Genomic DNA, 22094 nt, shown 5'->3' on the forward strand with positions numbered 1-22094 from the left:
CTCCCCCTATTCTGAGTGGTGGTGGGGTGCACCGTTGTTCAGATCTGAGGTTTCGGTGGCTCATTATAGTGTGAATCTAGGTCTGAATTCTTCCTAGATTTGAATTTTACCACAATTGAGATTTTGAGGTGAGTACATCTCTGAAAACTCCCCAAACCTAGAACTGGCTCTTCTAAGCACTGGAGCAAGTAACTCTAAGCACTTTTTCTAAAGGTAATAAACTAAAAGCATCACGCATGTTTCCTAACTTTTGTAATTAGTGCCTAGCTTTCAAAGTGGTAGTCACTTACATAAAACATTTATAGAAATAAATAAATTCCTGTAGACTGAGACAACCTTTTGATTGCAATCACCATCATTTACAGATTAACTTTGTGTTGTATATGTGAAAGCAATCCCTATCTCTCTTGTGTTGAAATAAATGCAGTATTACAAAAACAGAATAATTAAACTGAAAGGATTTTTACATGATGCAACAGTCAATGCCATAAGAAATCACTGTATATGTATAGATACAGATATGATCTACACATACCAAACAGGCAGTTCAAATTTCAGATTACAAGTAGATATATAAGAAACTGATCTGGGAGTAAGCATTTGTTAACAATCTCTTAGTGGACAATGCTTTTTATTTATTTGCCCTGTGGTATTAAAACACATTGTTTCTGAAAAATACTGTAGTGCATTCTGATATCCACTGTAAGCCACTGATAATCATAATGTCCGTGATCTACCCAACACCATTTCTAGGTCTTGTTCAGTGTGAGACAATCACTCATTGCATGCAGGTTTGCATTCTGAGATGGTCCCTTAGCAGTTCCTGAGAATGGTCAGCCGCCTTTGATTTGTTCAGATCTTGGAGCTAGGAAATGTTTAAAAAATGCTGACTCCCAAGACGGGAAAGCCGGAGTGCCACTGACAGAGCCTAGAGCCTTGTCTACTATTGCTAACGGCAGTTCAGCTCCACCAGTAGCAGAGCACTCTGTTGTAGATGTGTCATGGGCTGCCGCCGCTGTTTTAACCAGTGTGTCATTTAGACCTGCTCTGAGCAGGATTAGATGACACAGGGGCCAATCTGGCATTACACTAAGGCAGCTCTACCATGGTCTGGCAGCATAAAGGGGCCTTATGGGGAGAAGAAACAGCACCCCAAGGATATCTCTATATAAAGGGCCTCCTGGCCAGCATAGAACTAGCATAGAACTAGGGGGGAGGGATAGCTCAGTGGTTTGAGCATTGGCCTGCTAAACCCAGGGTTGTGAGTTCAATCCTTTAGGGGGCCGACGGGGCCATTTAGGAATCTGGGGCAAAAATTGGGGATTGGTCCTGCTTTGAGCAGGGGGTTGGACTAGATGACCTCCTGAAGTCCTTTCAAACCCTGATATTCTATGATTCTATGATACAGGCGCTGTGCTCCCAGCCCCTAATATTGGGGCCATGGAGTGGGAGGCTGAGAATGGGGCAGGGGATGTAGCTTAATACACAGTGCTACAGCTATTCTTTGTTTCCCAGGGCCCATAGAAGGCATGGGAAACAGAGTTTAAGTTAGAGCAGCTCTGAGGTTGCTCTAACTTACACTGCGGCCTGTGGCAACCCCCAAACAGCCCCAGAATATGGGGAGGACAAAGGTGACAAAAGGCCACCTTGGCCACCTCATTCCTGTGCCAGGTGTGGGAATGGAGTAACTGGGAATCAGGGTCACAATGCTAAAAATGGTGGTGCCCACCAGCACTCAGTCTACAGTAGTGCCCCCAACATTGCTAACTGTGAAGAGTAGAACTGGGGCTAGCAACAGGAGGAAATGTTTATTGACAAGGCCCGGGAGTGTGATGGGGTAGGAGGAAAGGTGGGATGGAGCATGTTCTTTCCTTTTACTGGTAAACTTCAGTATTTTGGGGCTTGACCCTTCAGTGAAAGTTCTGGGTGTGCAGCACCTTTCAGTATCAGGCCCTTAGTTTATACAAATGTGTTAAACTTTAATCCATTAAATTTGTGCCTTGTAGATACCATTTTTTACTAGTACTAACTGGCTGTACCCGGAAAGCAAGGAAGAAACTTTGATTAGGCAAGATCCAGCACTCTTTAAAACCCTGGGAAGGAATGATGAGAACTTAGGGAGCAGAACTGAGACAGCCATAAAGGAAGACAGGCATGAACAGAGAAGAACAGGAGGAAGTGAAAGAGGGAGGGAGTAAATGAGAGAAGGAGGAGGGAAAGATAAACCTGGTCTGGTGGTAACAGCAGGTGACTGGGAATCTGCAGATTTGAATTCTGCTTCTGGCTCTGCCGCTGACCTGCTGTGTGATCTTGGGTGAATCGCTTAACCTCCCTGGGCCTCAGTTTCCTGCCTTACAAGAGAGTTGGGAGGCTAAATGCATCAATGTTCGCAAAGCGCTTTGAGATCCTCAGGTGGAAATTGCTGTTGTGGTGCAAAGTATAATGACTGAAATGTGAGGGGAGGCTGGAGATGGGAATGAGAGGGGAGACAGAAACGGGAAGAAAGAAAAGGGTGACTGATGAGTGGAAGAAGGGTAGGAAAGAGGAAAAAATAGAGGGGCACCTAATGATGGGGAAGTAATGGAAAGTGGCAGGAAGAGAAATGAGTAGCTGCTTGTCGGAGTGGACATATTTTCTTGCATTGGCAGGGAGGGGAATTAGAATTGGAGAGTTTGCCCTGTGGAGCCAGTGTGTGGTGGCACAGTCTTGAAGTTAACGGTTTCCCTGCTGATACCATCTCTGTCAAACAGCACTAGTGCAGTGGAGCTGTCCTGGGGAGGGAGGAGCCTAGAGCCATAAGGCCTGATCACAGAGATGTCTCCAGGCAGGATGAGCGCCGGATGTAGAAGCGCCTTCCCTCGTGCCCTTCAGATCTGTGCACAATTAACACTGGGAAAAAGCGGGCATCCTGGTAGGTGGGTGGGTTTTCATTGATGGCGAGCTGGCTAGAGTAAGAGCAACACTGTTCATCCTGGCAGCCACGGTCTGCAATGCTGCTGCTGCAACTCCTCCAGAGGCCTGTCCTGTGAGAACCATGAACCCGGCACAAAGAGAAGCGGCTGGTGTTGAGGGAGAGGTGTGAGTTTCCGCTGCCACTGTGGAAGGCGTAGCGGGAGAAGATGGAGGAGGTGCTGGAGGCCTGATTGCAGCGCTCACAGCCATGAGCTATTTCACTGTACCCACGCATGGAGTAGCCGTTGTACACAGGGGAGTCTGTCAGGTCCAGGAGCATGGCCTCCGAGTAGCTGGGGATCAGCTGTCGGTTGGTACAGATGTGCCATTCCAGCTCAGTGCTGTCCTGAGTGTTATCCCGGGGCATGCAATACCTATAAAGGGGCTCCTCTGCTATGCCGGGCACTGTGTACTCTAGGCCTAGGAGCTTCTCAATGCGGTAGTGCACATACGCAGTCCGATACTCTATGAGCACCCGCAGTGGCCAGGAGATCATCAAGACAGCTGCCACCCAGAAAGTGTAGTGGGACACATACCATGGGAGATGCTCTGGGTCCCCATAGGCCATCATAAGCTCTTTGAAGTCTATGTTTTTGAGCTGCATGCCTTCCCTGACCTCCATGTAGTCATCCAGCCCCTCAATTTCTGTGAAAAAGTGAGTCCTCTGGGTCAGGTAGGCGTTCTCTGACTCTGTGTTGGCAAAGCTGAAGCACTTGGTGAACTTCAGTTTTGTGGCTGTGTAGCATTCCAGGCCTAGCAGCTCCTTGGAAATGTCCTTGAATCCACAGTGAGAGTAGTCGAACTCAGCTTCAGCCACATGTGTGTTGACCCGCTCATGGTAGACCTGTGTGGTGGTATAGGCATCACCATTGCGGTACCGGGTCACCTGCCGGGTGCGTCGCACAAAGTGGTAGCTGATGGCCTTCCACCAAATACAGGGAGTGGCCTGCTGCATGCGGTTGATACGGTCATAGATGCTGTCCACATCCGCCTTGTACTGGAGTTCACTTTTGGCATGGCAGTGCCAACATTCCACCAGGTAGGCCACATACAGTATGGTGAGGAAGGCTAGGGGGATGTAGACATAGCCATCAGAGCACGGGCTATCATGGTAGATCATAGACTTGCCTTTGAAGGAGCTATCAAAGCTGAGCTTGGTGACTCGGGCTAGCTGACACCAGGCCACAGCACCCAGGCAGCCATACATAAGGACGGAAAGGAGGAGGCATTTCCAGTGGGATTCTCTGCACATGGAGGCACTCAAGGACTGCTTGACAGGGCGTTGCTGAGAAGCGAGAGAAAGAGTAATTTATGTCAGTGGCATCATTTTACATAATACATGACTCTTACCTTCAAGATTGTGTTTGTCTTAGCCACTGAATGCCTTAGGGCTAGCTTGGGCCTGTAGGCAGAGCCCTCAGTAAGGTGTGGTCTGTGTAAACTGCAGTCACAGGAGTAGCCCCATAAGGCATTATGCCTCAGAAATGTCTCTCCAAGGCACAACACCTTCCCTTTTCTCTCCTTGCTCCACAATGGGAGTAACATGGTGCTGGCCTGTACCAACAGCAAATCTACTCCAGACCTCTCTCCTTCTGGTCAAACTAAAATTGCAGCCTGTCTCTCTGACATCTCCTTGTGGATGTCTAGCCGTCAGCTCAGGCCCAATATGGCTAAAACAGATCTTTCTTCCAAAATTCTCTCTGCTACCTCCTTTCACACCACCATTCTTCCTGTCACTCATGCCCATAACCCAGATGTCATCTTTGATTCAGACTTCTGTCTAGGTCCTCATATCCAGGTTTGTAGATTCTTTCTGCTTAACATCTCTAAGATATGGCCATTCCTATCCATACACACAGCTAAAACTCTCATCCAGTCTTCTCATCATCTCGCATCCCAATTACTGCCACATCCTTTTCTCTGACAAAGGCAATTGTGCCCTCTTCATATCCATTCAGAAGGCAAAGATAATTTCCTATCCTGTCTCTTTGACCATGTCACCCCTCTCTTTGTATCCCTTCATGGACTCCCTCTTCTCTTTTGTATCAAATGTAAGCTGCTTGTCTTCGCTTTCAGGCCCTTCATGACAACATCCCACGTAGTGTTTAATTTGTAATGAAAGAGGTGCCAGGGCTCAAGCAATTTTTTTACATTCACAACTGATGCAGCAAGCCCAGAGACACCGGGGCTATGAACTGCCAAGCCCAGAGGCACCGGGGCTATGAATTGCCAAGCCTAGAGGTGCCGGTGCTCAGCCCTGGCACATATTAAGCACTGTTCCCACCCTACCTATCATCTCTTATTCAGTATGGAAAAGTCATCTCCTGCCTCTGACCAGCCCAAGAGCCAGCCTCTATCTGCCATTTGTTAAATTTCAAACAAGCACCTTTTGTGCTTCCTCCCCTGTTGACCCTCATGCCTGGGAGGTGCTCTCTGTAACCACCTGCAAAGCGACCTCATTATCCTCCTTCAAACTCTTCCTTGAAACTTTACTGTGCTGCGATACCTACAAAAAACATGACAATGGTTAGGCTGCCAGTGTGCTGAGGCCAGTGTCGATCATGCCGACCAATATTGTCTCATTGTGTCCTTGTACTATCCTCATGTATTGAGGGGCAGAGTCAATGCTTCACCCATTCTCACCTCGCCCATGTGCTCAGGGGTGAGGATAAGCAGAGGCACAATACCTGCTCACTCCTCTGTGCTTGGGCCCCAGATCCGATAGCCCACACAAGGCACTTACTCTCTGTTACACCCCATAAGGACACATAGTCCAACCTCTGCCTTCATGTACATTCTGTGCAATCCCACTGAAATTGATAGGGTTGCACAGTGTATGAATGAGAAGACAATTTGGCTGCTGTCTTGGCCCTTGCATTCTGCAACTGCTGAATTTCTGAATCCGCGCTCCGTTGCTGAGAAGCCTTGGGAGCACTCTTCTTTAGTGGTTTTCCACCCACTCATTCTGGCCATGCCCCAGAGTTGGCAGAGGACTGCCAGAGCAGCATGAAGCCAGAGGAATGTAAACCAGAACCAGGTCCTGTGCCTCCAGCAGCCCGGAGCTGACTCACAGGTAATATCATAAATGATCTGGAGAAAGGGGTAAACAGTGAGGTGGCAAAGTTTGCAGATGATACTAAACTGTTCAAGATAGTTAAGACCAAAGCAGACTGTGAAGAACTTCAAAAAGATCTCACAAAACTAAGTGATCGGGCAACAAAATGGCAAATGAAATTTAATGTGGATAAATGTAGAGTAATGCACACTGGAAAAAAATAACCCCAACTATACGTACAATATGATGGGGGCTAATTTAGCTACAACTAATCAGGAGAAAGATCTTGGAGTCATCGTGGATAGTTCTCTGAAGACGTCCACACAGTGTGCAGTGGCAGTCAAAAAATCAAACGGGATGTTAGAAATCATTAAAAAAGGGAGTACTTGTGGCACCTTAGAGACTAACCAATTTATTTGAGCATAAGCTTTCGTGAGCTACAGCTCACTTCATCGGATGCATACTGTGGAAAGTGTAGAAGATCTTTTTATACACCCAAAGCATGAAAAAATACCTCCCTCCACCCCACTCTCCTGCTAATAGCTTATCTAAAGTGATCACTCTCCTTACAATGTGTATGATAATCAAGGTGGGCCATTTCCAGCACAAATCCAGGGTTTAACAAGAACGTCGGGGGGGGGGGAGGTAAGAAAAAACAAGGGGAAATAGGTTACCTTGCATAATGACTTAGCCACTCCCAGTCTCTATCCAAGCCTAAGTTAATTGTATCCAATTTGCAAATGAATTCCAATTCAACAGTCTCTCGCTGGAGTCTGGTTTTGAAGTTATTTTGTTGTAATATCGCAACTTTCATGTCTGTAATCGCATGACCAGAGAGATTGAAGTGTTCTCTGACTGGTTTATGAATGTTATAATTCTTGACATCTGATTTGTGTCCATTTATTCTTTTACGTAGAGACTGTCCAGTTTGACCAATGTACATGGCAGAGGGGCATTGCTGGCACATGATGGCATATATCACATTGGTGGATGTGCAGGTGAACGAGCCTCTGATAGTGTGGCTGATGTTATTAGGCCCTAAGTGAGTTGTAGCTCACGAAAGCTTATGCTCAAATAAATTGGTTAGTCTCTAAAGTGCCACAAGTACTCCTCTTCTTTTTGCGAATACAGATTAACACGGCTGTTATTCTGAAACCTGCCATTAAAAAAGGGATAGAGAATAAAACGGAGAATATCTTATTGCCCTTATATAAATCCGTGGTACGCCCACATCTTGAATACTGCGTACAGATGTGGTCCCCTCATCTCAAAAAAGATATACTGGTATTAGAAAGGTTCAGAAAAGGGCAACTAAAATGAGTTTGGAACAGGTCCCATATGAGGAGAGATTAAAGAGGCTAGGACTTTTCAGCTTGGAAAAGAGGAGACTAAGGGGGGATATGATAGAGGTATATAAAATCATGAATGGTGTGGAGAAAGTGAATAAGGAAAAGTTATTTACATGTTCCCATAATATAAGAACTAGGGGCCACCAAATGAAATTGATGGGCAGCAGGTTTAAAACAAATAAAAGGAATTCTTCTTCACTCAGCACACAGTCAACCTGTGGAACTCCTTGCCTGAGGAGATTGTGAAGGCTCAGATTATAACAGGGTTTAAAAGAGAACTGGATAAATTCATGGAGGTTAAGTCCATTAATGGCTATTAACCAGGATGGGCAAGGAATGGTGTCCCTAGCCTCTGTTTATCAGAGGATGAAGATGGATGGCAGGAGAGAGACCACTTGACCATTACCTGTTAGGTTCACTCCCTCTGGGGCACCTGGCATTGGCCACTGTCGGTAGACAGGATACTGGGCTGGATGGACCTTTGGTCTGACCCAGTATGGCCATTCTTATGTTCTTAAGAGCGACACCTACCAAATTATCAACACCATGTGTGCTGTAGCATTGTCTTGGAGGTCTCCCATCCAGAAACTGCCTAGATTATACCATGTTTACTTTCAGTTCTGACAGAATCACAGTTCCAGGTGGCATGGTAACAAGCTGAAAACAATATTGGCAAGAAGCCAAAAAAAGGGTTTAAGCTATGTAGCTAATGGTGTATATGTGAATAGTTAAAATCCAGCAGATCCCCCTGCTTTGAGGGCTCAAAAGGCAGGACACAGATCACAAATAAAAGAATTTACTCTTGTACACTCCCACCTGTGTTCCCTGAGAGGACAGGATTAGCATCCTCACCCTGATGATGTTGCAATGAAGCTGTTGCATGTCATGCTGTGCTGGGCTGTAATAAGAAACAAATCAAGCCAAGTAGCCAGAAACTGTAGCAACTGAGCGGTCTCTTTATAAAGAGCAGCAGCAGCGAGAGTTCCAGCACCGGCTGGCTCCAGTGTATGGGCTGGGAGGAGCACACTCAGCAAGAGCCTTACACCTGATGTGTACGGTTGAGGAATATCTCTGTACTGGCCTCCCTCTTGCTACTGATGCCCTTTGGCCCCACTTTGTAGTAAGAGTGTTGTAGCAATAAAAACAGTGAAACACACCAAGATACATATACCATCTCTCTGCTTTTCCCCCACTGATGCAAAATGGAACTAATCCATCTCCCAAGGGGCCACCTCTAACATTCCAAACTTCTTCACAGCTTCCAACAGTTTTAAAGCAGCCTATCAGAGAAAAATTGCCTCCTTCTCCCCCTAAATGTGATGTTTCCCCCTAATATTGATTGTGTGAGGCCCACAACAGGCAAGATTCAATTCTGGACCAGTGATGAGTTTAAGGTCCAATACTTCATGACCCTGCAGAGCTAGAAATGGGAGCTTTATGCCATTTGCAAGTAGAGTTTGCCCTTTTCCCGGTGGGACAGCAGCATTTGCTTTTAACTTTGCAAGGCTGAGGTTTGACTTTAAAGTCGTTCATTTTTAGGCACAGAAGAGCTATTTTAGGTCATTTTTAGAGGTCTTTGTGGTTTCCTTTGAGGCTGAGCCCCATACAGTTAGACTCATGGGGCTAGATTCTAATTTCATAGATTCTCATCTCACTCTGGTGTAAACTCAGAGTAACTCCAGTGATTTCAATGGAATTACATCAGTGTAAATCTAGAGTAACTGAGATCAGAATGCTTCCAGGAGGAAATTATGACAACCACTGGCAGTGTAAAGGGACCAAATTGATAAAAATGTAATTTACATCCACTTTAAGGCCCCATTAGGCTTCCATAGTGGTGTAAAGGGACCTTATTACAAATGTAAATCAGGCTCATTTTTCCTCATCTCCTTTAGGGAACTCTGAGGAGAGGAACAAAGTGGTTACAACCAGCACCCAGAACTCTGAACAATAACTGCAAAACAGCAGGAGCCATGTAGGTATATGATTGAGTCCAGATCCAGCTACTGAGGGTATGTCTATGTTGCAATGTAAGCCCAGGTTCTGACTCAGGTTCAAGCCTTAAGCCCTCTTCCATTGACACTCAAATCTCTCAGGCTTGGATCCAGGGTCCTAGGAGCCTGTGAGAGTAGAGGGTCTAAGCCCAAGTCAAAGCAGGACCCAGGGTTCGAGCCCTATCATTTTGCAGTGTAGATGCAACTGCCCTGGACTCAGGTTCTTGGAGTCCACCAAAAGTATCCACAACACTATGCGCAGACTTCATTTGTCCTCTCTCTCCCAAGAATCATCAGTCGACTCCAGGGAAAAGGAAGCACCCCACCTTGTTCTAATACAACAGCTCAGCATTTTATTCTGACAGCCAATCTGCAAACAAACCTTTGGAGAACCTGCAGTGTTTGCCATGGATACTGACCAGAAGAAGTCCTTTACAAAGCATGCTGCATTGTGGTTACCGGAGCACAGATCAATTTTGGTTAATCTATTGTGTGAGGCCACGAGAGTTTAACCAAACAATTAATTTTATTAGTAAGAGTATCAGAAGTGACCATGCATACCAGCAAACAGCAAAGAAGCTGGCGGCGCTGGAAATTTACCAAAGCGGTGATCAGTGCAGGGAATGGATTAAGTGGATTAAGACCAAATACCGGAAAACCAGGCATCACAAATGCGCCTCTGGCAACTCACCAGCATTGTACCTATTTTATGATGAGTTTGACCCTGTGTAGGGATTGCACTGAGCACTGGGCAATGAGCGGTGCACAATGACCTGGTCAGCTGGGATGATGCCCTGCTGGTCCCTGTAGCCAGCATGGGAATTGATTGGAGCCAGCAGCAGGCACCAAATGAGGCAAATGAAGTAACTCTGCTGATGAAATGAGCCCCAGAGGAGGCTTTGCTGCAGAAGCAACTGAGCACATCCTGGGGCCATACTTAGAGGAGCTTTTTGATGCCCCCCCGGCCCAGAGGAACAGCCCACCGTGGATCCAGCAGCAGAAATGGAAGAAGGAGAAGCTGCCCTGAAGCCTGGTAAGTTTCTGAGTCTATATGTGGATTTATTAATATAGGAACGAGAGGGATTTCGGCTCTATGAACCAATGCAAACCCTGGGAAGCAGCGTATATCTGCTAATGGTGGATTGCACGTCAGTGCCTTGCATCCCCCCTCCCCGACCCTGTGGAATTTCAAATGGAGACCAGGAAATACAAACAGTAAAACAAGCATGTAAAAGTGAGTTTTTACTGGGAAGCAGAGGCAGATTACAGTTTAGTGGGGCCCTGGGCCAGGACAAGTGGGGGACCCTCCCCACCCCTTCCACCTGCAGTCCCCTCGCTCCTTGGTGCTCCTGCCACGGAGTAGGGTTAGGGGGCCGCAGCTTCCCTGCTCTGCCCCTCTGCCTGGCACTCCTGCCAGGAAGCAGGGTCAGGGCACAGGGACTTGCCCCCCTTCACCTGCCCGCCCAGCACTCCCGCTATAGAGCAAGGACGGAGTGTGGGGGCTTGCCCAGCCGTGTCTATGGAGCGTCAGTGGTGTGAAGCAGCCCTCTGCCAATACACTGAAGTTCAATAAGGAACATTTTCTGTCTTTGAAATTCCAAGATGATTTTTTCTGGGCTCCTGCACTCAGCTATTTGAGACAGTAACCTTCTGAGTCTCATCCTATTCCAAGAGGAAAGACAAGCTGAAAGGCAAGCGGGAAGGCTCACTCTGGCTGCGCAGCTTGAGGACAGGGTAGTGGTGCAGGAGCAGGCATATGCTTCACAGTTCCTGGAACAGGAAAGGCGGTGAAGGGAGGACAATGGAGCACAACAGAGAGAATTGTTTGAGCAGCAGCTGTCTCGAATGGCTGCAAACGTAAAGGCTCCAAGGGCTTGCGTGCCCTCCGTGGTACCCTGGCCTGCATTCAGGAACAGCCTGGACAATTCCATGGCTGGGTAGGCCATGCATTTGGGCCCTATCAGTGGCTGGGATGGACAAATGTGCCCCATGCAGTCTTCAGTGCTGAACCCCTCCCCCATGGACACCTCCACGTCCCTGCCCCGGCACCAAGTGAATGGCAAACGTGAAAGGAGAACGGTGGGCGGGAAACACAACAGTGTGTGTATAGGGTGTCTTGTACATCATTTCACTGTTTGCACAAGTTGATGCTCTTGGATACTTTTAAAGCTTTTGGTGTTGCTGGTGTTATAGCGGGCTAATGGCAGCTAGCCTGCCAGGCAGTGGTTTAATATTGGACTTTTCCACTAACTGTGTAAAAATAAAGGTTTTTTTTTTTCATAAAGAATATTTATTGCCATCATTGCAACACATGAGATAATGCGTATTTCAAATAATAAAGATAAACAGAGGAGCAGGGACAAGTGGGACGTTGTATGCAAAACCCATGTCTCACTACAGCTATATACATACAGCATCTATTTACATCAATCCATAGTGGTTTCTCCACACCACCCCATTACATAAACAGTTATGTCATTCAAAAGTACAATGCAGGGCAATCAATGCCCCCTCCCCAACAAGCACGTAGAGGTACTATTCTCCCTCTTCAGCTGGCCCATGGAATGTGGAAGCACAAAGCGTCCCTGACTTTTGTTGCCGGGGTGCATCCAGCTCTAGCTGTGTTTGATGCACTCTCTGGCTGAGTGTACCAGTTCAGGGGGCCTTGCAGTCATAGGTTCATTCAGGGGCAAATGGCTCACCGCTGGCTTCACAACGATCGTGAAGAGCGCAGCAAGCCACAGAAATGCAGACAGCATTGACGACACTGGCGTCCAAATGGGTCTGTAGATATCGCCAGCGGGATTTCAGTCTGCCATATACACATTCAGCCACCATTCTACACCTGCTAAGAATGTAATTAAACCTTCTTTTGCCAGGGCATCTGAGATCAGGGTATGGTTTCATCAGCCAAGGCAAAAGTGGGTACATGGCATTTCCCAGAATAACAGTGGGGATGGAACTTCATATACAATAATGTTGTGGTGGGAGTAATGTCCCAGCTTGTCCATGAATATAGACTCTCTCAATCAGCAAAAAACCCTGACATCATAAACTTTTCCAGTGTAGCCAATACTGACATTGACAAATCAACCTCTGTGGACCATGAGGGCCCACATAACAATGGAGTAGTACCCTTTGTGGTTTATGTACTCATGTGCTCCATGATGAGGGCGAACTATGGGTACACGGGTCCCATCAGTGTGCCTGGCACAGTTTGGAAACCCCATTCTCTCAAAGCCAGCAATTACCTCAGGAATATCTTTTATACCTACCAACTTGTGGTAAACCACACACCCGATTGCCTCAGAAATCTCCACTGCCACTTACCCATAGTCGACTTTCCAATACCAAACTGATTGGCCACTGACTTGTAGCGGGATGGGGTAGCCATCTTCCAGATGATTATAGCAAGCTGCTTGTGGACAGGCATGGCCAGCCTCACGCATGTATCTTTACACTGTTGGGTCAGGGCAAGCTGCTCAGAAAGCTCCAGAAATACAGTTTTCTTTGTGTGAAAGTTCTGGACCCACTGCTGGTCATCCCAGGTCTCCATGATGATGTGACCCTAACAGTTTGTTCTTGTTGCCTTGCTTTAGAAGTGCTGGTCTATGGAGGGGATATCAGTGGCTATACCGAGTGTCATGAGCAGCATCAGCCAGTTCAAGTCTTCCATGTCTGTGTCCTCCTCCTCCTCCTGCTCTGTCATTATCTCTGTCAGGTACCTTTGGTGGGTCAGAAAACACTGCCGAGCTGCCCGCCAGCGCCTCACATTTTGGGAAGGTGCTAGGAAGCCTGAGATACAGTTGGTTGGATTCATGTCTGCATACTCCAATGTGGATTCCAGAGCTTAAGGTTTGGGCGCAGGTTAAAAAATTCTTAACCTAAATTTGGCAACAGGGCTGGCCTTCCCATGAGGTGAACTGAGGCGGCCGCCGCAGGTGCCAGACTAGGCGGGAGGGGTGCCACTAGGACCCAGAGTGTGGAAAATTGTGTCTGCTGCTGGTGCATATGTATTCTCTCTGCTCTAGGTGCACAGAGATGGTGGAGCACTGTGCTGGAGGAAGGAGGGCACAAGAGACGTAACAGGCAGGCAGGAGAAAAGGTGAGAGGGAATAACAGAAAGCAGCAGGAGCTGCAGGAAGAGAGAGGAGGAGGAGCCTCTAATGTACCTCTCTAGCACCCCCAGGAGCCTGGACTGATTAACACCAGCTTCTCAGGGAGCTTCCTGTTTCCCGCTGCTTCCCTGAACCCACTTGAGGAGAACAGGCAGTCAACTGAAGTAGTAGGAGCCAGTTAGGACCTTAAGAAGCTGATATCTTCCCTCACTCAGGCCCTGCTACCAGCCTGCTTATGTGTCCCCTTCAACTGAGTGTTGAGAGCCACTATAGCTGGCACAGAACAGCAGTCATGAATGAAAGAAGAAAACACTCCTCTGGGGCAGCATTCAGAAAAAGAAAGAAAGCACAGGAAGCTAGTTAGTCAGAGTGCAGGTGTCATAAATATAAAGGGAAGGGTAACCACCTTTCTGTATACAGTGCTATAAAATCTCTCCTGGCCAGAGGCAAAATCCTTTCACCTGTAAAGGGTTAAGAAACTAAGGTAATTTAGCTGGCACCTGACCCAAAATGACCAATGAGGGGACAAGATACTTTCAAATCTGGAGGGGGGGGAAGGCTTTTGTCTGGCTGTGTGATACCTTTGCCAGGAACAGATCAAGGATGCAAGCCCTCCAACTCCTGTAAAGTTAGTAATTAACCTAGCTAGAAAATGCATTAGGTTTTCTTTATTTTGGCTTGTAAATTTGTTGTGCTGGAGGAAATGTGTATTCCTGTTTTTGTGTCTTTTTGTAATTTTAGGTTTTGCCTAGAGGGATTCTCTATGTTTTGAATCTGACTGCCTGTAAGATTATCTTCCATTCTGATCTTACGAAGTTGTTCTCTTATCTTTTTTTGTTCTTCTAATAAAGTTCTGATTTTTAAGAATCTGATTGGGTTTTTGGGTCTTAAAAATTGAAGGGGTTTGTGCTCATCTTGTTTATTCTCAAACCTCCCCAGGAAAGCACGTGTAAAGGCTTGGGGGGATATTTTGGGGAAATAGGAACTCCAAGTGGTCCTTTCCCTGTTCTTTGTTTAAATCACTTGGTGGTGGCAGCGTTTTACCTAATCCAAGGGCAAAGACTTTGTGCCTTGGGGAAGTTTTAATGTACTGAAATACCCAGAATGCTGCATACTGTTTTTGTTGCAAACTCTTCCAGTCTAATGTTCCAGCCACAATGGGTGCTACAAGAATAAAGGGCTGGAAAAATCTGGCTAGAAATCTGGCATGCCATGAGAAGGCAGCAAATCACCAGAGAGCATTCCATAGGTGGAAAGAGCTTGAGATGAGACTAAGGTTAAAGGCCACCAGAGATGATTAGCATCAAGAGAAGATTGCATCAGAGTCTCTTCACTGGCAAAATGTTCTGAAAAGACTCATTGCCATTGTGAGAATGCTTGCTACCCAAAACCTAGCACTGCATGGCACTTCACATCAGCGGTATGTGCCAAATAATGGAAACTTCCTTAAAATTGTGGAGCTGATGGCTGAGTTTGATGCTGTACTCCAGGAGCATGTAAGAAGAGTCACCACCCAAGAAATGTACACACACCATTACCTTGGAAAAACAATTCAAAATGAGATCATACAGTTACTGGCAACAAAAGTCAAACAGAAGATTGTGGCAGATCTGAAGTCAGCAAGTTATTACTCTGTTATTCTGGACTGCACACCTGACATCAGCCATACGGAACAAATGGCTTTAATGGTGAGTTTTGTAACAACAACAGAACCTAGTGAAAATGTCCCTGCAATGGTGACTGTCAGAGAGCATTTTCTAGAATTTATTGACATTGATGATACTACAGGAGCTGGTATGACAAATGTGCTTCTTAAAAAGCTGGAAGATACGGGAATTGCGATAGCTGACATGAGAGGGCAGGGCTACGATAATGGTGCCAACATGAGAGGAAAGAACAGAGGAGTACAGACACGGATCCAAGAGTTAAACCCTCGAGCTTTTTTGGTCCCATGCAGTTCTCATTCATTGAACTTGGTGGTCAGTGATGCAGCATCAGCTTCGAGTGAGGCTGCTGAATTTTTTAATGTAATTCAAAGCATCTATGTATTTTTCTCTGCATCAACTCATCAATGGCAGATTTTGAAGCAACATCTGGGAACATCCTCTCTGACACTGAAACCAGTGAGTGCCACACGATGGGAAAGTCGAGTGGAGGTGAAAAAGCCTATCAAACACCAAATTGGGAAGATGGATGATGCCATAGTTGCCATTATGGAGGATAATGCTATGACAGGAACTGTTCGTGGGAGAACAGTGGCAGAGGGAATTGGAATCACCAGAAACGTACATAACTTCAAATTTCTGTGTGGCTTTGTGTTGTGGTATGACATACTGTTTGAAATAAATGTTGTAAGCAAGAAACTCCAAGGTGTTGACCTTGATATATCTGGAGAAATGGAACAACTGGACAAAGCAAAGTCACACCTACAGTCTTACTGGTCAGATGAGGGATTTCAAAATGTTCTGAAGAGTGCACAGAAGTTGGCAGAGGAACTTCACACTGAAACTATTTTCCCACCCATTCGAGGATACAAGAGTCACCAAAAAAGAAGACATTTTGATTACGAGGCATGGGATAATCCCATAAGAGACCCCAAACAACAATTCAAAGTTGAATTCTTTAACCAGGTGCTAGATTGTGCAATACAGTCAGTTGAAGAACTTGCAGCTCAAGGAACACAGCGGTGTATTTGGGATGTTGTATGATATTCCAAAACTCCTCACTATACCTGAAGAAGACCTACACCAGCAATGCAGGGCCCTAGAGACAGTGTTGACACATGATGACATGCGCGATATTGATGCGAGTGACTTATGTGATGAACTGAAAGCCCTTTCAAGATACAATTCAGCAAGATCAACTCCAAAGGCCGTACTGGAATATATGTGCACAAATAAGATGACCACTCTCTTTCCAAATGCTTTTGTTGCTCTGCGCATACTTCTAACACTTCCTGTAACAGTTGCCAGTGGAGAACGCAGCTTCTCCAAGCTGAAGTTAATAAAAACACATCTATGCTCCACAATGACACAGGAGAGGCTGGTCGGCCTTGCAACCATCTCAATAAAGCATGAGCTGGCCCAGACTGTGGACCTTCGGGAGGCAGTTCAAATCTTTTCAGTCAAGAAACCACCACTTTGATTATTCAAACAGATAAAAATGCCAGTGTTTACTATGCAGACAAGAAAAGTTACATTTGCTGTTCAGGCATTTGAAAGTTAAGTGTTACCTAAAATTTTTGAACAAAGCCTTTTAAGTTGTTAGTTCTCCTTTATTGGGGTAGGTAGCAGAGCAGTACCATGAGAGGAGTAGAAAAAGAAGAAGGCAGAATTGAGACCTTTCAAAGTTTTGGCCCAAGCAAGGGGGCATGGGGCTGTCATTTGAGCTCCCTGCCTCAGGTGCCAAAATGTTGTGGGCCGGCCCTGTTTGGCAATCACTGTATATGCTCAAGCCCTGAGTTCTCAAACCCAGAGTCCGCTGACTTGAGTCCCACTAACTTACATGGCAGTGCAGATGTACCCTGAGTCTTGTGAAATTCCTTCTAGCACCTACTTTTAAACCCTAATCCCATTATCACTCTACTGTGCATTTCTGAACAGCCCAACTTTTGGGCCCAGCAAAGCCCACAGCCCCAGACTCCCCTGATATGTGGGAACTATGGTGGGAACCTCATGAAGACTCTAAGACATCTTTTCTATATTTTAAAGTAAGTTTCTAGCCCTCTTCTTTGCGAGGGGACTGTAAACTTCTATAAACCAGTCTCTAGGCTTGGATTGAAGCAGCAGCTGGGCTTTTCTTCTACAGCAGAAGGCCATGATGGAATTTCAGATCCACACTCACCTGCACACAGAGGCACTTTTTGTGTAAAATGAGCCAGTTACATGTGAATTCTGGAGGAGATTTGCAAAACAGTGCAGGGGCTCCAGCCATCTATTATAATGGAAGATGTGTAGCTAAATCCCCTGCACAGCTTTGCAAATCTCAGCCCTCCTCAGTAGGCCCAACACCTCTCCAAATCCCCAGGCTGGGCCTGAGCACAATGCAAGGGTGGACAAGGATTGTTTAAAGCTGGCTGTGATACCTGACAGCCTCATGTGTACCCAGTGACACTGGAAATACCAGAATCACCAAAAAATGGCAGATATTCATGCTGTTTTGCAAACTCATTTTGCCCATCCCTACAGCCTGTCACCATCTCTGTACCATTGCCCTTACATGCCAATGCCTCCACTGCAGCTCAGCTGTAATCCCCAATCATGCCTCCATCTCTTTCCTTGATTATCTACAATTCTGTTCTCTAGGGTCCACTCTCCACACACCAGCAGGTACAGAATGCTGCTGCCCCGCCCCCGCAATCTCACAGGCACAAAGAAGTGCAACTATATCACTCCCATTCTCAAATATCGCTCCCCTGACTCCTCATTCACTTCAGAATCCAGTTCAAAATGGTCTTTGGGTTCAAAACCCTCCATGGAACTGCTCAGGAAACCTTGTCATTATTTCTCTCCCTTTGTTCACTGTCTTATTTCTTCTTTTTGCCCCTGCACCAATTCTCTCTGCAGCTGCCTTATATCTTTCTATCTCCTCCGCTGTTCATTTTATCTCAAATCCCAAATATATTTCCCCTTGCCTATACACCTTCATTTCTCCCTTCCTTTGGCATTATAATTATGTAATGTTGTAATTCTATTGGCATATGAGCATTTTGGCTCAGTTTGTATGAAAGATGTCAGATATAATAAAGAATAAAAACAACAATAATAGTAGTAAAGTATCGCCCACTCTCAAAATCTAATGAAGAAACACACCCCTCTTTCATACAAATTCATTATATATTAAACTACAGTCTATGAGTTTCATACGCTGTCATGACTTGTTTACTATCTGTTGGTGTGAAGCCTTTGGACCATTGCTTTATGTGATAGATGTTATTTAATTTGTTCCTGTGGTCATTAGAAAATAGTCTGGAAAGTCACAACCTGCAGATTAAGAACTGGAATTTCTGGTACATGTACCAAACAGGTGTTTCTAGGTTGGCACTTGAAGAGATTACCAGAGGTGAGGCAGGTGTGTGAGTCTACAATTAGGTTAATTTTCCCCTTCAGGACACACGTAGAGAATCCTGTGTGCAGTTTCATTTGTAAATCATGAAGTATCAAAGCCCGACTTCCTGGGCAGTTGCCTTCAAAGACACTGTGGGGTGGCAGGTGCCCAAAATAAAGAGCAGCTATGGAATGGTTTTGGTTTCCCAGGCACGCCCAGTGTTTCATGTTCCTTGCTGAACTGCAGCTACAGCATGTTAGTCCTTTTGCTTCTTCAGCAGTAACTCAGTACCTCCCCCAGCCCCACCCCCTTTTAAACAATATTTTGTGTTGTAACAAGCTTGGGGTCAGACTTTGGCTTTTACTCCTAGATACCAATGCTGGGTGAAGGAAGAGGAGAGTCTGAATAGACAAGCTGGCATATTTTTCCACTTGCCTATCAGGGATGGATTGTACTCTGTTGGCTAGAGCAAGGAACTGGGTACCAGGGCGCCTGGATTCTTTTCCTGATATCTACTGCCCTTGAGCAAGTAGTTAGGAGCCCGTTAAGATGTGCATTGTTACACTCATTCTGAATGTCTTCAGCAGAAATGTCTCTAGCATGGCCATGGATTCCAAAAGTATTGCTGTTGTCTCTTTAAAAATTACAGTCCAAAGATGAGATAGAAGTTAGAGGTTCAGGAAAAATATTTATTCCAGTTAGGAAGTGTCTTTGTAACTCTGCTTCCTGAGAGTCTTGTGAGAGGTAAAGAGTTTTAATGGAGCTGAGTGATAGCCCAAAAGCATGCACTCATTTTCATATGCTAGTTGAGTGGTCAGAATCACTGACTTCTGACGAAAAAAGTAAAAATGTAGGACAATATTTTCAAAAGCTTTCACTGACTATGAGAGCCTCACTTTTTGGGTGCCCAACTAGAAACATTCTGGGCCTGATTTTCAGAGGTGCTGAGGATCCACAGCTGCCATTGACTTCACTTTGGAGGTAGGACCACGCATCACCTCTGAAAAGAAGGTCCACTGTGTGTCAAGTTGGTCATCCAAAATTAGCAGACAACTGAATATGCTGGCTCATGTGAAAATGTTGACCAAATGACCACATGACAGGTCCCAGCTAACAATGAGCTGGGATTTTTGTCATGTAAATAACAATCAAGGATAGTCTCAGTTATTCTTGGATATTTAAGGATATTCTGAGGCATCTAAAATATTTATGAATATTCCTGGCTTTGTAAGGATATTCTGGACCAGGGAGCTTCAGCTTCCATTAAAACTAAATGCAGATTCATAGAGTTTAAGGCCAGAAGGTATCATTAGATCACCTAGACTAACCTCCTATATATCACAGGCCATTACATTTCAACCAGTTACCTCTGTACTGAGCCCAATTGTGTTTGACTAAAGCATAACTTCCAAAAAGGCATCCAGCCTTGATTCAAAGACATCAAGTGATGGCAAATCCACCTCTTCTTCGTAATTTGTTCCAACAGTTAATCACTCTCACTGTTAATAATTGTGCATAATTTCTAACTGGAATGTGTCTGGCTTCATCTTCCAGCCATTGGTTCTTGTTACACCTTTTTCCTCTAGATTAAAGAGCCCTTTAGTATTGTGTCTCAATGAAGGTTCATATCCATGGTAATCAAATGCCTTTTCCATCTTCTTTTTGACAAGCTACCCAGATGGAGGTCTTTAAGTCTCTCACGGTAAGGCATTTTCTCCAGCTCTTGAATAATTCTTGTGGGTCTCTTCTGCCCCCTCTCCAATACCTCAACATCATTCTTAAAACGAGGACACTAGACTTTTTCAGAATCACCAATTTCCAGGATACAGTCCCCCACTCTGTAGATATGGCCTTCACTCATTGTTCCTAAATGTATGACATTGCATTTGGCTGCATTAAAACACCTCTTATGTGTTTGGGCCCAGCTAACCAAGCAATCCAGATCACTTTTCATGACTGCCCTATCCTCATTATTTACCACTCTGCCAATCTTTGTGACATCCACAAATTTTATCAGCAGTGATTTTACATTTACTGCCATAACATTGATGAGAATGTTGAACAGTGTTGGGCCTAGCACCAATTCTTATAGAAGTTTATGCCTTCATAAAACTAAACGTCTAGGTTGTAAAACCAAAACCATGAGCCCCCATGTAGTCATTAAAGAGCCCATGTCAGTTTCAGCACCAACACTTTGGTGTAATGACAGTATTCATTTCAGCATAGTAACAGTTTTACGTAAATCCTCCTTGTAACTTTAATTGCATAGTGCTGACTCTGTGGGTGCTCCAGGGCTGGAGCACCCATGGAAAAAAAACAGTGGGTGCTAAGTGCCCACCAACAGCCCTGTGGATCAGCACCTCCCCCCCCCCCAGTGCCTCCCACCTGCCAGCAGGCCCTCTGATCAGCTCCTCCCTCCCAGGGCCTCCCACCCATTGTGGATCAGCTATTTAGCAACAAGTAGGAGACTCTGTTGGGGGGGGCAGGGAGGAGCGAAGGGGGGTGTACTCAGGGGTGGGGACTGAACCAGGTGGAGCAGGGGCAGGAAGAGGCAGGGCAAGGGTGGGAAGAGGTGGGGCTGGGGGGAAGGAGTGGAGTGGGGGCAGAGCCTGGGGAGGAGCGGGGGTCGAGCACCCCCAGCAATTCATAAAAACGGAACCTATGTTTAATTAACAATTTATTATTTACTTTCTGTTCCAAACTGTTATTTAATGTTGCTGAATGCTGTTAGACAGTAGTAGTGTTCTACTCCAGAAGCAATTGCATTTTGGTAATGCATGAAGCAATCCCTCTCTGTATATCTTTTTCTAGCTAAGTGCAGCTGATAGAGAGAGGATAGCTAAAGTTGCAAGCAGCTTCCGTTATAAGCCTTATATTTAGTCCAGTTGTAACTCTGGCTGGCAAAATAAATTTGACCTGAAATTACCATACTTACTCTGAAGGCTGGGGAAACATTTTCTGCAAAATTCAAAGGAAACTGAACAAACTGTTTTTGAGTTATAGATCATTAAATATGTTACCCTAACGTGAAATGGTGACCTATGTTTATTTCTTTTTCTCTCTCTAGTTAAAAAATGCCTTGTTACTACCCATTCAGATTTTCCACATCTTAAATCTTGAAAACTCTTGCAGTGGATCTATTTGCAGAAAATGTGTTGCAGGTAAATACAATGATCCATTGCATTTCTTTTGTGAATAGTTTGGGGCCCAGTGCTGACTGTGCTGTACCTGACTCCAAACCAGATCTGCTGGTTCCCCACTTTCAAAAGCATTAAAATTCACAATTAATAAAAAAAATCATTGCAAAAGCATTTCTAAAATAGACCTCTGTTCCTTTTAAAAACCATGCTTGCCCTTGATGGCTGACCTCAAGAGTTGTAATTTTGCTGAAGCAAACTGCTATCATGTCTCAAATGAAAGATTGAGGGAAAAAACAGAGGGTAACCCAGACGTGGCCTGAATGGAAATAGCAAAAATGACAGGGAATTGGAGAAGAAAGGAGAGAGAGGGAAGTCAGCGAGAGGAGGGAGAAAGGATAACCCAGACGTGGGTAGAATGTAAATGGAACAAAGGCGGGGAA

At 45.4% G+C, this 22094-nt stretch overlaps 1 protein-coding gene across 1 annotated transcript in view; it reads right to left on the reverse strand.

Annotated features, from left to right (window-relative positions):
• Window positions 1-2164: 2164 nt before the first annotated feature.
• Window positions 2165-22094, reverse strand: part of LOC140913868 (transmembrane protein 151B) — a 35620-nt gene continuing 15690 nt past the window's right edge. The window contains exon 2 of the mRNA XM_073350679.1: window positions 2165-4237. Coding sequence (XP_073206780.1) covers window positions 2807-4237 — 1431 coding nt within the window. The 3' untranslated portion in view covers window positions 2165-2806. The remainder of the gene's footprint in view (window positions 4238-22094) is intronic.

Source organism: Lepidochelys kempii, chromosome 6 (assembly GCF_965140285.1).
Source record: "Lepidochelys kempii isolate rLepKem1 chromosome 6, rLepKem1.hap1, whole genome shotgun sequence".
Lineage (NCBI taxonomy): Eukaryota > Metazoa > Chordata > Testudines > Cheloniidae > Lepidochelys > Lepidochelys kempii.